This window comes from Vulpes vulpes, chromosome 15 (assembly GCF_048418805.1).
Source record: "Vulpes vulpes isolate BD-2025 chromosome 15, VulVul3, whole genome shotgun sequence".
NCBI lineage: Eukaryota > Metazoa > Chordata > Mammalia > Carnivora > Canidae > Vulpes > Vulpes vulpes.
In genome coordinates this window covers 69848496-69864781 of record NC_132794.1, presented here as the reverse complement: position 1 = coordinate 69864781, position 16286 = coordinate 69848496, and the positions used below count along the sequence as shown (strand labels likewise).

Here is a 16286-nt window from a genome sequence, read left to right as displayed (position 1 = left end):
CACCTGGACTTTATTATTGTCTTTAGAACATGAGTGATTTACTTTTCTTCTTTTCCTGTCCGTTTTTCAAGTTTTCTAAAAAAAAAAAAAAAATTCATGATTTTAAAGAAAAGATTTAATAAATAATAGAATCAACAATTATAGTCAAGTCCAAAAGCTTTATGATGTTTTTATCACTGTGCTCCTCTCTTCTCTTACACCATGTATAGTTTGAAGAACAGCCATGTTACAATAATTGTAATAAAAGAGATTATACAAGTTTGTCTTAGAAACAAAGATACTACTTTTAAGCAGATATCCTCTTTTATAGTTATAAAAGCATTTTGGAATGTTATCCTTTATCAAAATAATATTATAGATTCTTTTCTGAAAGAAACAAAAACAAATTTTACTTCTACTTGTAGGAAACTTAGAAACTGGGGATCCCTGGATGGCTCAGTGGTTAAGCATCTATCTGCCTTTGGCCCAGGGTGTAGTCCTAGAGTCCAAGGATTGAGTCCCACATCAGGCTCCCTGCATGGAGCTTGCTTCTCTGTCTGTCTATGTCTCTGCTTCTCTCTCTCTCTCTCTCTCTCTCTCTCTGTCTCTCATGAATAAATAAATAAAATCTCAAAAAAAAAAAAGAAGAAACTAAAAAACTCAATATTTAAATATACCCAAGTATTTTGATAAGCTTTCTAGGGGATCCCTGGGTGGCACAGCGGTTTGGCGCCTGCCTTTGGCCCAGGGCGCGATCCTGGAGACCCGGGATCGAATCCCACATCAGGCTCCCGGTGCATGGAGCCTGCTTCTCCCTCTGCCTGTGTCTCTGCCTCTCTCTCTTTCTCTCTGTATGACTATCATAAATAAATAAAATTAAAAAAAAAAAATTTAAAAAAAAAAAAAAGGTAAGCTTTCTAGATCATCAGTTCATTTTTCTATACGAGTTCAGGTTTTCCACTGTGATTTTTCTTAGAGTCTATCAGGAAAAAACCTCCAGTTGGTGGGATTTTCCCAATATTTAGGTGTCTAAAGTCTCCTAAATAAGGATTTTGATGGGGCAACTGGATGGTTCAGTCCATTAAGTGTCTGCCTTTGGTTCAGGCCATGATCCCAGAGTCCTGGGATGGAGCCCTGTATCAGGCTTCCTGCAGAAAGAGAGCCTGCTTCTCTGTCTTCATCTGCCTGCTTCTGCTTCTCACTCTCTCTGTCAAATAAATAAAATAAAATAAATGGGGTTTTGAGTAATGACCACCATACTAAGTTTGTAGCAATTAACATGATTCCAGTACAAGTGGAATTTACTCAGTACAAACATAATTATAAATTTTCGAGCTATATTTAATACAAGGTTCTTTCCTTGTGTAAATTACTTTTTAAGTATTCTGCATCCCAACTTACCCATATAGTATTTCTCCTAGTAATTAGAATATTTTGTATATGTTTTATTTTTTGTTCAATGTGTTTTCTCTTTTCCCTTTTGTATATATAGCAAAAAAAAAAAAAAAAAGTCCATCTAACAAATATATTATTGTTGTCACTTAATCTTAGAACTGGCGATAAGAAAAATGTAGCCTGGAAGATACTTCCAAAGAAACCATGTAAAAACCTGATGAACACACTGAATAATTTGCACCAGCAGTTGGCAAAATGTAAGTGTATAACTTAATTAAAGGAAATAATTTAATCTGAAAAAGGACTCCAATTGCTTTGCCTTACTTGTAAAAAAGATACTGTTTATTTTATCTGAGGGAAATGTGTTTCATAATCTTAAGGGCAAATAAAAATTAAAGCAAAATTTGTTAGAATCTGAATAGGATATTTATAAAATTTATATTTTATATCTGCTACATTTTCATAGAACTATTTTAGAATAATAAAATTCAAAAAGAGATTAAAGTGACTGTTTATTTTCTTCATACATAGAATAGAAGTTTAGTTTTGAAAATTTAGGACAGGTGGTTTAAATTAGAAAATGCTGATGCTTTTAGTGGAGTGAGACCTGGGTCATATGCTTTTCACCTTCCATGTATCTTAATGCTATACTTACATCAAATAATTTGAAAATAGAAACTTGCCAAATCCATTAGGAAGTTAATCAAAATGAAAATTGATTAGGATATGGAATATTTCAATAAAAAGCTTATATAAGAATACCTCGTCAGTAATCCAGAAATACTGGTAAGAGTTAAACCTTCATTTATTTAATCATCTTGATATTTTATAATAATGGGTCATTCAGCATCCATAAGTTAATACTTATTGTATGAAAAAATGGTTAGTAATGGTATACCAATATGTGAGGTTCTCTTTTATGCATTAGGTGAAATGTAAACAGAGGAAGGGGTCTATATCCTTGAGGGTTCAAAGTGCCTGGGGTTATAGTTGGAAATAGGCATGGAAGAACACAGTGTTTCCAAAGTAAACCTTAAAATAAGCAGATAATTTGGAAGTGGCTCATAAGGACTAGAGTAGGGAAACAGTGACATCAAATAGAACAACATTTCACCTCATGGAACAAATAAATTAGGTGTAGAGTTTTACTTAAGCAAACTCCTTAGTTGCTTTCTAACAAGCCATGTACTTCTTTTAAATGGCTGCAAAGTCTAGCAGCTTTTGTAGCAATATTTAAAACGATTTTTAAAATCAGTGAAATAGCCCATCTAGCTCCACTGAAGGGCAGAACCTTAAAACTATAAACTTATAAACAGTACTGACAGTTAAGGTTTTGTAATATTTTACAGCTTCAGAACACTTTCACATACATGAGTTGAGGGAGGTAAAATAGCTTGACATAGATCACTTGGTTAACAAGGATGAAGTTAGAATTAAATTCTAGGCTTTCTCTATCAAAGCCCACATTCTTTCTAGTACTGTTACTTTTTTAGAGAATAAGAACTCCAGAAAAAAGCTAAGATGATTTATTGTTCCTGATATTTTTTTTATTTAAAATTTTTAAAGTCACAAACATTTCCCCTGACCTTTGAGAATAAATGCCCCATCACCTCCACATGGAATATATTTCCTACATTACTACATTATAACCATAAAAATCAGGAAATCAACATTGAACATTACTGCCATCTTTATCTACAGACCAGATTCTAGTTTTTGTCAGTTATCATAATTATATTCTTTATAGCAAAATAATATATTTCCAAATCAGGTGTTATAATTTAGTTTCAAGTCTCTTTAGTCTCCTTTTCTCTAAACAATTCCCTGATATTTTCTTATTTTTCTTGATATTTTTGAAGTTATACATTCTATGATACTTATTACTATCACAGAATGGTGCATGGTATAGGTTTGTCTGAGTGTCCTCATGGTAAATACAGGTCATACATCTTTGGCATGAATATCACAGAAGTGATACTGTGTTCATTTTGTAGCATCTTTATCAGATCATGCACTACTTCCCTTTGTCCCATTATTGATGAAGATGTTCACTTTATGCACTTGATTAAGGTGGCATCTACCAGGCCTCTTTATTGTGAATTTATTATTTTACTACCTAATGGCCTTACCATTGAATTGTTCAGGAAGAGGAAGAGCTGTTTTTCACATTTTAATCCTTGTGTGTTTTTCCTGTAGGCACTTAAGTTTTTTAAAGGGGGGAGGGTGGGGCAGAGATAGGACTAATGCACTTAACCCTGTGTCCTGCTGATATGGTTGCTATGATTTTCATTTATTAGTATATATATAGTTACTTCAGAACATGAATTTTTTTGATGGTAGTCTGATAAACAGGAATAATTTTATATTTACTTTGGTTGAAATATACCAGCAGAGCCTAAAAAATGATGTATGTAGCAAGCTTTGCTAGGATTTACTTATTATGAAGTTATATAAACAGAGTTGAGATAGCTTGAGCCCTTTTGCAAATAACACATCTATTTATTTCAATTTCATTGAGATATAATTGACATACAGGACTGTATAAGTTTAAGGCATACAGCATAATGACTTGACATATATATAACAAATTTATATTGATACCATTATGAACATTGGTTTCAACAGTTTGGAGAAAACACTAACACTGGTTTTCTCCACAGTGCAGCAGAGACCAAGAGATGATGGACTAATGGACTTAGCAATGAATGACTATGATTTTAATTCTGGAAAGAGGTTGCATATGATAGATTTGGAAATCCAAGAGGCATTTTTGTGTTTCATGGCCTCTATTTTAAAAGGTTATAGATCATACTTAAGACCAATAACACAAGCCCCTTCTGAGACAGCCACCGATGCATCCTCTCTTTTTGCCCTACAAGGTGAGTAATTGTATAGTTTTATAGTTTTCATATTATTGAGTTTAATCTTATGATGATTCAGTTTTTTCTGTGTTAATGAATAGCTCATGTTTATCAAAATATATACCTATTTTGGAAGTATGTGAATATCAACTTTGTTGGTAATCCATTTTCACAAAACTAGTTATTGCTCAAGCACATTAGATACAATCCCATTAGATAAATATGTCAAAGACACTATTTGAAAAGCACAGAGCTTCCTGACCATGTAGGAATGTCATGTTACAGATGTGTTGGGATACTGATATTTTTAGCTTTCAGAGCAGCTAAATGTTGGACACTCAGAGGAGCCTCTGGGATGGTCACCTCCAGGCATGAACAACCTCATTAATTTTACTAAAGTTTTGTGTTTTTTTAAGATTTTATTTATTTGTTCATGAGAGACAGAGAGAGGCAGAGACATGGGCAGAGGGAAGAGAAACAGGCACCATCCAGGAGCCCGATGCGGGACTCGATCCCGGAACTCTGGGACCACATCCTGAGCTGAAGGCAGACGCTTAACTGCTGAGCTACCCAGGCATCCCACCATTAATTTTACTAAAGTATGCTTTGTAAATATTACTTTCTGTTTGTGCCCTAAAGCAAAAGAAGTTGGAGAGCCCCAGAGTGCAGTTTGTGTCATAATACATATTTTTCTTTTGTGATATATAACATTTGTAACAGAAATTCATTTAATAAGTAATTTGTGTCATAATACATACTTTTCTTTTGTGATATATAACATGTGTAAGAGAAATTCATTTAATAAGCATATATTAAGTTCCTGTAAATGCTAGATACATAGGGGTGTGCAAAAGATACGTGGTCACACACACACACAAAGAGACTCCATCAGTTCTCCCACTGAGCTTATAGTCAAGAAGATTAGCAATTTGAAAATAATATGAGTGAACACTTTATTTCACAACTTTAGACCATAGAAAGTCCTTCTGAGTAAATTATGTCTGAGCCATGATCTCAAGGATGAGTAGAAATTAGCCAGGCAATAGAAAAGTAGGAGAGGATTTTAAGCAGAGAGAACAGTTGGAAATAATTTGAGTTTATGAGCCCAAAAGAAGGCCGAAATGTAATGTAACTGACCATAGTGAGCAATGTGGAGCATGAAATCAGGAAATAAATGTTTACTCTGTTTCAGTAAGATGCAGATATAAATACTAGAAGGGATGTAACTGCTGCTTTGAAAAAGCCAAATACATGGACAGAGAGTATGCCATGTGTGTATAGTATGTACACATTGAGAGGAAAAAAGCAATTTTAAAAATGCTTTCATTTACTACTTGATGTGTAATCTTCAAGGTAGTGAAGGGACCACAGAGACAATTCTGATAAGAATTTAAAAGATCTGGGTTCAAGTTCCTTTCCTATTGCTATCTTTGTCAGGTCTCTTCCCTTCTCAGAGGTCTTAGTTTCTTTTTCTTCAGAGTAAGGGGGTATAGATGACATGGTTAATCAAGTTTCTTCTGGCTTAAAATTCAATGAATCTTTGAATGATGCTATATTTTGTGACACTATGAATTTATGTTGAACAGCTTTCTTAAGAAGCCGAGACCGGTCACATCAAAAATTCTATAACATGATGACCAAAACACAAATGTTCATTCGCTTCATTGAGGAATGTTCTTTTGTCAGTGATAAAGATGCAAGCCTGGCATTTTTTGATGATTGTGTAGATAAAGTAAGTAATAATATGTTCACAGTGCCCTAACTTTTCTTTGTGTGACTGTTTTAAATGTTATGTGTTATAGTTTCTATTTAGCTTTTACCAGCTTTAAGAAAAGCTAAGTTCATTCCATTTCATCATTGACTCTTTATTATTAAAGTTCTGTTTGGCTTACTGGATACTATAGAGCACTTCTTAGATGTACCTTGCATGATTTTACATCATCAGTTTTATTTGAGCTCTCAAATCTGGAACTTTTCCCACCCACTTACAGATTATGGGATTTTTCACCTATCCTTTTTTGTGGATTGCCACCTGATGAGAGTAGGTGTAGAGCAAAATGAATATTTCACTTGAATGTTTTTATAATTTAGAAGAGAGCTTGTAGCATAAATTAAGTGAATTAATTCTATGACTTTAAATTTGTATATGAAACCTTCCCTTCCCCTTCAGTTCTAATATCAATCGGTGGGCTGGAGGAAGGTGGGTATCCATACTGAACAGAGAGGAGGTGGAGGAACAGTGGCCTTGAGTAGGGTGTCAAAACCTGAACGGGGTGAGGAAGAAGGAAGATCAAGCCTAGCATTGGGTATTAGAGCCCAAGCCAGGTCAAGACAGCATCTATGCAAGAGGTGACCTATCTTGGAGAATCAGAGGATGAGCAGAATAAAAAGAATGTCTATGCTAGGGAAAACACACCTGCAGGGGGTCAGCATAAACAGGATGAGAAAAATATCCATGCAGAAACAGCATGGAGTCTCAGTAAGGTAAGGAAACTATCCCTATTGGGTATGGCAGCAAATGGGGTATCAGAGTTTGATCTAGATGAGGACAATGCCAGCTTGAGGGGTAGGGGATTGGTCTGGAAGTAGTTGTTGAAGCCAAATTAGAGTGAAGAAGTCATATATGTGGGAAAGGGTGGTGGCAGAGATGGGAGAATGTAACATGGGGGACATTCTCACTGTCAGAGAAGGGACTTAAAAATATAGAAAAGGAGAAAACCAGAATGAACTCGATGGTATTAGAATGGAATTGGAGGGGATCCCTGGATGGCGCAGCGGTTTGGCGCCTGCCTTTGGCCCAGGGCGCGATCCTGGAGACCCGGGATCGAATCCCACGTCGGGCTCCCAGCGCATGGAGCCTGCTTCTCCCTCTGCCTGTGTCTCTGCCTCTCTCTCTCTCTCTGTGACTATCATAAATAAATAAAAAAATAAAAAAAAATAGAATGGAATTGGAGATTTGATATATCATTGGTATTCAATATGTATAAACAAATATAGAAATAAGCATAGATCTAAGTATGTGTGTCTTTGTGTGTACATACATATATTCCCTAGCTCTGTACACTGAGAGGACCTGGGAGTAGCCATACCCCAGTAGCAATGAGTACACCTAATGCTCAGATTTTGGCTTCTAAGTACCAGTCTCCATAAAAGGAATTAGAACTCCTCAGAGAAGTTATTGGGTCTAGGGCAAGGAAAGTACAAAATGAGCCCTGAAGTAGCTTGTGCTAGAGAATAAGAGTTACTCTGAGAATAATGGAGATGTGTTTTTTAAAACAGCAGCACACAGAATACATGTGCACATGTGTACCTGCTCGCGCACACACACACACACAGACAAGCCAACTTGAAGGGACTCCCACTAGCTATATCTGGAACAACTTGAACATCAAATGTTAGTAATAGGTTATTATAATCCACTGAATAGGAAACTTTGAGTCTACACGGTTATTAATTGAGGGTCTGATGAGAAACAGGATTTTAGTTTCAAAGTATCTCTGCACGAAATACATATTAATCACAAAAGGGGAGAGAGTAACTTTATGGTGGAACAGAAAGCCTGGCTGACCCCACTTTTATCTAATCACCAAAGTGAACATACCAATAGTGAAATAAATCAACATCATATACCTACCAACATCAACTCTATGAAATTTCTGCCAAAGATGCATATAACCTGTATAATCTCAAGGAAATATCAGACAAACTTAAGTGACATTCTACAAAATACCTGTTCTGTAGTAATCCACAAAATGTCAGGGTTAAGAAAATAAAGGAAAAGTTGAGAAACTATTCAAAAGTGAAGGAAACTAAAGAGACTCAAGAAGTAAAATACAATGCATAATTTAGAACTGGATGCTTTTGGCATAACATTATTCATATAATCAATAAAACTTAAATGTAGTTTGAGGATTAGACAGCAGTAGTGTAACATGTTAATTTCCACATTTTCATGTTGTATTATGGTTAGATAGGAGAAGGTCATTGTTTGTAGGAAGTACACACTAAAGTACTCAGGGGTAGTGGGTCATCAGGCCAGCAATTTACCCTGAGAAGATTAACCGGGAAAAGTTATTTGTACTTGAAAAAGTTACTGTACTTGAAACTCTCCTGTAAATTTGTGACTATATATATATATATATATATATATATATATATATATATATATATATATAGTGTTCATGATTTTATGCCTATGAAAAGGGAAGGGAAGAAAGCAAAGCTTTGTCATATATTTACTCAACAGATTATCCTTGTAAGGTTATTTAAAGAAATGCATCACGTTCAAATTTATATGAGTCAAAGAAAATCAGTGATTTTTGAGAGGAGGGGGCACAACAGCCAAAATACATACAGCTCATCCCTCAGTACTTAGAAATTGGCTCAGTTCTGAGTTGGACACGAAAGTGTCCTTTACTAATTAAGTAAATACCAAATATGTCTTATGAAAATGAGTAATGATTTTAACTATACCAGATGTAATAGGAAAAAGGCTGCCTTGAGAATCAGGACAACTTGGGTGCCAGCCATTATACTTGTGACCTGAGTCAAATCATCTAGTCTTTCAGTGTTGTTTTCTTACCTGTGTTTAAGATATATTGTGGGGAGAAATGCACATCTCCCAGTATTCAGAGTAATGTTGTATGAACTAAAAAGTAGAAAACATTATGACTATTTTTTATATTTTGCTGATTTTTGAGTTTCTAGAGTAGTAGTTCATTTGGTTTTATCATTTAATGACATAGAAATGTTTGACATTTTGAATGACTTAGACATATGAAGCACAACAACAAGTTCAGATCCTTCAATTTAGAATATTTGATAGATGGTTGACATAGAGAAATACTGTTTCTGGTGTTAATTAGAGAATTAACAAGCTAAGGTACCTAGAAGTAATCACCTTGAAGTGCTTTGGAATAGAGGAAAAATGGATTTATGCCATTATGTACTTAGAACTCATAATTCATGGGGATCCCTGGGTAACTCAGCGGTTTAGCGCCTGCCTTCAGCCCAGGGCGTGATCCTGGAGTCCCTGGATTGAGTCCCACATCAGGCTTCCTGTGAACAGTGGCATATATTTGTGTAAAGAGTTATTCCTGTGCCAAGCTAACTGAATCATAAGGTACTAAACTAGTGATCAGAATTTTGCTAATAGCATACTTTAGCAAGTACATTGATTAATCCACATGGGACCACTGAATTGGTTGTAGGAATCCAATTAGCTGTGCAGAAGACACAAATCTTGTATTGTTGCCTTTTTTTGTTTTTTATTCATTTTATGTACTATGTTTACAAGTTTGAGTTTCAAGTAAGAACTCATACAGTAGTGTCAGTATCACATGGTTTTTAAAATATTCATTAATATTGTTAAGACATATGACACTTTTGCTAGGTACCTAGGACATCATGTTCTAAAGAGAGTATTTTATCACTGATAATTACTACATTATATTGTCTAGGAATTTCTGAAAGTGGGTCACTTGCTATTTACTTGAATGCAGGACATGATGAGAGTTCACCTGCTTAAAGAATATACATGCTGTCAAAAAAAGCCAATCCCATTAAATAGTAACCATTGTTTCTAAACAGATTATTTTCCTGAAATGCTATTTACTTGTTCAAAAATCTAGATCCAACAAAAGATCATTTATATATAGTAGAATCGCATTGCACTTAAAGATTTTAATGATTGAGGAAATTAAAACTGAAAACTCATTAAAACATAGTTATTTGTATTTATTATAATTCAAGGAATTTTTTTATTAGAGAAAATAACAAAATGTCACAAGATCCAAAATAATATCTTAATAACCTTCATATGTAATTAGAGGTTAATTGTATTCCCAGTATTATTAAGCAGAACCCTCAGGAATAGTAAATAATTATATAGTACTGTTAACTACCTTTCATATTTTAGTACCACAATATAAGTACAGTCAGTACAGCAAGCCAGTATTTGCTTTTAATGTGCAAATGTTTTGATGAATATCAGTAATACTTTAAAAACAATCATTTATGTGGGGTTATTTTTTAGTTGGGTGACTTTTAACTTAACTTTTTAAGTAAACAGATCCTCTTATCTCTGGCAATTTAGCTATGGAATATAGATAATACTTACATATAAATTACATATTATATATATAAATATTTTTAGATAAGTTATATATACGTTAACTGCCAAAGTCAATCTATGACTAACATTGAATAGGAATTAGATATATTCCTCTTTCAATCTTAGCATATTCAAACAGAAAACATTTGTCCAACTTTAAAAAGCTAGAGTGGGTAATGCTGAATAAGAAAAACAATGTATGAGAATTATTTGGGTTTCATTTATGACTAATTTAAGAACCATGTGTTCTTGTTCTTCATATGATTATGTTTTAAATCCTTTACAATCTGTTGCTATGGGATGGTGCTTAACTAACGGCAGTTTTGTATAACAAATAGTCTGGTAAGATTTTTCTTATTCTCCCAAGCATCCCTCTGCAGTGTTTTCTAAGTATATTAATGTCTTGTGGAAAAAATATGAAGAGAATATGAAAATTATTTTAATTTTATCCTGTCGTGGGTGTTGAATTTCTTTTTCTCCCAATGGGCAGATGTCACTGTGCTTTCCAAAAGACAGAAATGACCAAGTGATACATGTAGGATGTATATAGCATGACTGTTTTTATAATGTTGAAATGAGATTTTATTGGTATATAAGTTAAGGGAAATATCTCTTCCCAGGGTACTGAATCTGCAGTGTAAAATTTTAATATTGTTATAGACTTTATAATACCAAGAATAGAGCAGTTGTCCTTGTACACAGGTTTTTTCTGTGCGAACAAAGTGACTGGAGAGTAGGAAGTAGGTACAGATCTGGAGAGGAAGAAGCTGCTTAAATAAATAAATTAATTAATTAATTAATTAATTAATTAAAAAAAAAAAACATCTGGTGTTCATAGACAAGCAGTTCACTCTTGTAATGTTCCATCATGGAGACAGCAGTAGTTTCCAACTTTCTTTCCAGTGACCTTGGGTATTTGTTTTAATCATCTCTTTTTTCTCATTATCATTGCTGCCCTTATGATTAGATTAACCATATTTCATCTTCATAAGTTATTTGTGTGTAGAGCTTCTCATTGTTCTCAGGTTGCCCATGGATATAATATCCTATCAGGATACTTTATGTTTTTGAGTTATCATTGACATATTCCTAATGCTGCTGTTTGAAAAATACTGTTAGGTTTACTAATAATGATTCAGGTGTTCTCTGTTTTTATTGAAAGTTTCATTTTCAACACTTCTACTAAATGGCTTAAAGAAACAGGAAGTGTGGAAAATAAGAGAGAAAAGACCCTGTAAAGCCCAGTGCCCCATCTAATATCCATTTGACATTTACGTTCAGTGTTTTTTACATAATTATAATATAGTTTCCTAATTTTTTATACAACCAGACCCTATAGGCATTTTTTATATCACTGCCAAATCTCATAAAAGGAAAGTTTCACTCTAACCACAGTAAAACATAACAATTTAAAAAGTCAAATAATTTTCCGAGGCTTCGGTACCATTCCTTTCTGCTCCTAGTTTCTACTCCCTAAAGGCAACCACTTTTCTCTTTCATCTGTTTCTTCAGCCATTTACCTTAATATTTTGAAATAACATGTTTTTATTGCTGCTGATTGTTTTATGTACTATCCATTAATGTCATACCTTCCACACCACCTGAATTCTCCCAGTGTCATTATGAGTTTTGGTTAAATAGTTGTTTAGTGTTAATATTACTATCACTCTGTATATATAATCCCAGCTAGGCCATATATATATATATATATATACACATATATATGTGTGTGTGTGTGTGTGTGTGTATAGTAATTAGATTTTCTTTCATACATGGATTTTGTTTTCTCTGAAGTTAATAAATGCTACATTTCTTGTTTTGGTCTACTGTTAATTCATCTCCAAACTCTTCTACAAAAGTGAAAAATCTAAAAAATATCAATTTTTCCAACATATCAAGTAATCTGTCCATTTTTTTTTTGGTTTTTGGAGGATTTTTGGCTAGAAATTTCCCTGTGTGTTCCAATCTGAATTGATTGCTTTCTAGTCTGTCATCCTGGGATCTTCCTTCACCATCATCTTGGGACTTCTAATTGACTTCTCTGGGGAGTTGGATCCCCTGATTTCTTTTTTCTGGTGAAACACATCTTCCAGTAGCTTAGTGAGAGAGAGAGCACATGGAAGATAAACATTTTTTGATGCCCCACCTGTCTGTAAATGTCTTTATTCTCCCCCAATACTTGATCACTAATTTGGTTGGATGTAAAATTATGAAATCTTCTAGCTTCCAATGTTATTGTTGAGAATAACATCTGGTCTAATGCCATGTTAATTTCTGACCTTTAGTGCCTGATCTCTTTATCTCTTTGAAAGCCTTGATGTTATAAAGTTTCATAAGGCTATGCCTGGTGGAGGCCTTCTTTTCTTCATTGAGTTGAATATGAGCAGGCCCTTTTATTCTGTGGACTCATTCTCTTCAGATTCTAGGCAATTTTCCTGTATCCTGTTTCTTTCCTTTCCTCCATTTCTTGAGTTCTCTTCTTCTGAAGTATGTATTTTTTGGATATTGGCCTTCCTATCCTGATCCTCTTAACTTTCTTACATTTTTTCATCCTGGTTTTTGTTTCTCTTTTTCATCTGCACTTTCAGAGAGATTTCTTCGAGTTTATCTTCCAACATTTATAGTACACTTTTTACTTCTGTCATATTTATAATTTCCCTTTTTTTATAGCATCTTCTCATCATGGATATAGGCTTATTCATTTTAGTTATTTTGAGCGGTTTTTTCCTCCTGCATCGTCTCTATTTCTTCTTACTCAAATGTTACTTTTAGCATTTGTTTGTTTTATTCTTCTCCACATTATTGGTTTTCCTTGTGTGATTCTTGTGGTATTTCAAGAATGACACACGAGAACTCATGAAGCTTTCATGGGAAGGTGAGGCTAGGAGCATCCTTAGGTATGAGATTGATGATCATAGTGAAACTCAGCTATGTCTTAGAGTCCCTGTTTGATCACTGTATATAATTCTTTTCTTTAGGCTGCTTAGTTTCCCCAAGAGGTTATCTCCAATCTTTAGGCCTGAGGAGTGTAAACCCGATCGCCAGTATTCTCACAGCAGAGTGGGGGAAGTAACAGGTTTTCTCTTGTAACATGTAGGGTTTTTACTCACTTCATCTGTTTTTATTAACCTCCTTCATCTCCTGCAGCTCTACCTGGTGTCCTCAAGTCTAGAGTCCCTCTGGTTCACACAGAAAAACCCAACCTAGTCCATGGCCATGGTGGGGAGAGGTAGTGGCCGAATTTACTGGGTGGGTCAGGGATCTGGGAGTCCTTAAATGTAGGTTTTTAACTAATTCTCCTGCTATGGCCCCATGCATACTCTCTCTTCTTTAAGGTCATTGAGCACTTTTCCTTCCTGATCTTTCTGGGGCTCTACAGAGCAAAATGGCTAGATTTTTGGCTTTTCTCCTTTATCCCTTCCCCAATGCCAGATATGTGGCTTTCAGCTTTCACAGGTCACATCAATCTGCTTTGCAGCTTCTAAAATGTTTTGAATTCTAGCTGTGCTATTACCCTCTCTCCAGTTCATTTTGTCTTTGCTGGCTTTTTTTTTTTTTTCAATCCTCTTCTCAGTTTGGTAGATTTCAAGAGTAATCAAAGGTAAATTGTTGTGTTTGTCTTGTTCGACCAAGAAGTTTCTGTGATCTTTACTATTTTAATTTTTAATGATTATATATTTCATCCATTTATCATACTTTATTCACTTACATGTTTTTTGAAACATGCAGAAAACATCTTTCACGATGATAGGTTTTTTTCATATTAGGTTATTTTCGAAGAATAAGAATAAGGTGGATGTTTTAAATATCTTTTTTTTTAAGATTTTATTTATTTATTCATTAGAATACACAGAGAGGAGACAGAGAGAGAGGCAGAAACACAGGCAGAGGGAGAAGCAGGCTCCATGCAGGGAGCCTGACATGGGACTCGATCCTGGGTCTCCAGGATCATGCCCTGGGCTGAAGGTGGTGCTAAACCGCTGAGTCAGCCAGGCTGCCCTGTTTAAATATATCTTGTTTTCTAAAAAAGACTTTACCAATTTTGAGTACCAGCAGGGTATGTGATTATCCAGTTTACTGTATCCTTGCTAATTTCACCATATAAAAGTTCTTTTTGACAGGCTAGAAAGATACCTTTTTTTATACTGATTAATTTTTAACTGTCCTTCAACAGAATTGGAATAAGTGTGTATTCTAAAAGCAATATATTCTACTTGTTCGAATTTTTATGCTGAGAATTTATTACTTTTATAATTTTTGAAAAACCAATAAAACTAATACATATTATTTTTAATTGGAAAATAACAATGTAAGGGAGAACATAATTAATTGCAGTAATACCATTACCCCAAGGTAACATTTTGGTATGAGTATACATGTGTGAGAGAGGAAAACACGAATATATATATGTGTGTGTATGTGTATATATATAGAATACATATTCACTCTTTTAAAAAATTAGAATAAAAATATATATAGTATAAATTTTCTTTGTTTATCATTGCTTTGTGAACATTTTTTCATGTCATTAATTATTTTGAAACATCTTTATTCTAGTTCAGTGTATAGATATACCATTACCATTCTTTAATCTTGGAGATTACACCATGTAATACTGTGAAATTATAACCAACAGTTTATGTAAAACACTCTGAATGTCCAGCTTTTTAAATAAGAATTAGAAAAATTTAAATGCTATCGCTGTCCTTTTTCGTATATTGTGCCCTAAATCCTTATCTTAAAGAGTTAAGTTATTAATAATTCTTGTTCTCCCATTTATTTCTGACTGATAATATATTCTGTCTAATGTAATAAAGTTCTATGGGTTATATTTTGTCATATGTATGACATCTTGATGGGTCTGCCCGTTTGTTTGATTTTAATTAATGTCAATGCTATGCTTTTTAGTTTATGAACTCCTTTTAGGCAGTTTAGACTCTGTTAAGTTTTTACTTTTTGTGAATATTACCTTGCCACAGGGAGTCTAGGGAAGATTGTATTATTAAAGTGTTTTCAATACTGATGTGACTGGAATTTTAACTCAAATGTGCTTCTACATAAACTGGAAGAACTTAGAGAAATATGTTGTATTTAGTATAAATTAGACCTAGAACTCAGTATTCTCAACACATACTCATACATGTGCTTGTGCATTTTTAAAATGTTACTTCTTAAGTATATGCTCATGATTCAAAATGTAAAATAATATAAAGAGGTACACATTGGGAATTCTGAGTCCTATCTCGTCCTTGTCCATTCTATTCATCACCCCTTTCCCATACGGGAAATTACTTTTCATGATGTTCTTTATTTCCTTATGTGAATACAAGCGAAAAATGAGTATGTTTTTATTTTTCCCTCTTTCTTACTCAAAAGATAATATACTGTTTACAATGTTCTACTTCTTGTTATTTTGGAATTATCTTATTATTGGAAATCTTAATTATTTTGGAAATCTTTTTTCATGGTGCATGATGGTGCTCATTCTTTTTTTTCCTGTCAATAGCTCTTTAGTATCCAGTTATGTAAGGTTTATTTAACCATTTCCCATAGACAAACTCTTGGCTTACCAGTTTATTTTTTTAACCAAAAGTTTTTTTAACTTTTTCAGGTGGATATGGACAAGAGTGGTGAAATGCGACTTATAGAACTGGATGAATCTTTCAAAAGTGAACATACTGTTTTTGTAACACCACCTGAGATACCCCATCTACCCAATGGTGAAGAACCCCCTTTACAGTACAGGTATTCAAGAGGCAGAATGTTTCAGATTGAAAGAGAGAAGCAATCCACCATCTGTGACGTAGCTTTCTAAGGACTGTGGTATTTTCAAAAATCCAAACTTTACAGATTCCTAATTTTTAGGTGGTAAGCAAGCTTATCCCACATCCATTATTAAGTTTTGAGGTATAAAAAGAAAATAATTATAATTTTGTGTA

At 34.0% G+C, this 16286-nt stretch overlaps 1 protein-coding gene across 14 annotated transcripts in view; it reads left to right on the top strand.

The window, feature by feature from the left end:
• DENND4A (DENN domain containing 4A) overlaps positions 1-16286 on the top strand; it is a 135994-nt gene that overhangs the window by 83021 nt on the left and 36687 nt on the right. For all 14 annotated transcript variants that reach the window (XM_072738849.1, XM_072738852.1, XM_072738850.1 and 11 more), the window contains exons 12-15: positions 1531-1631; positions 4035-4253; positions 5822-5967; positions 15959-16092. In XM_072738849.1, coding sequence (XP_072594950.1) covers positions 1531-1631; positions 4035-4253; positions 5822-5967; positions 15959-16092 — 600 coding nt within the window. The remainder of the gene's footprint in view (positions 1-1530; positions 1632-4034; positions 4254-5821; positions 5968-15958; positions 16093-16286) is intronic.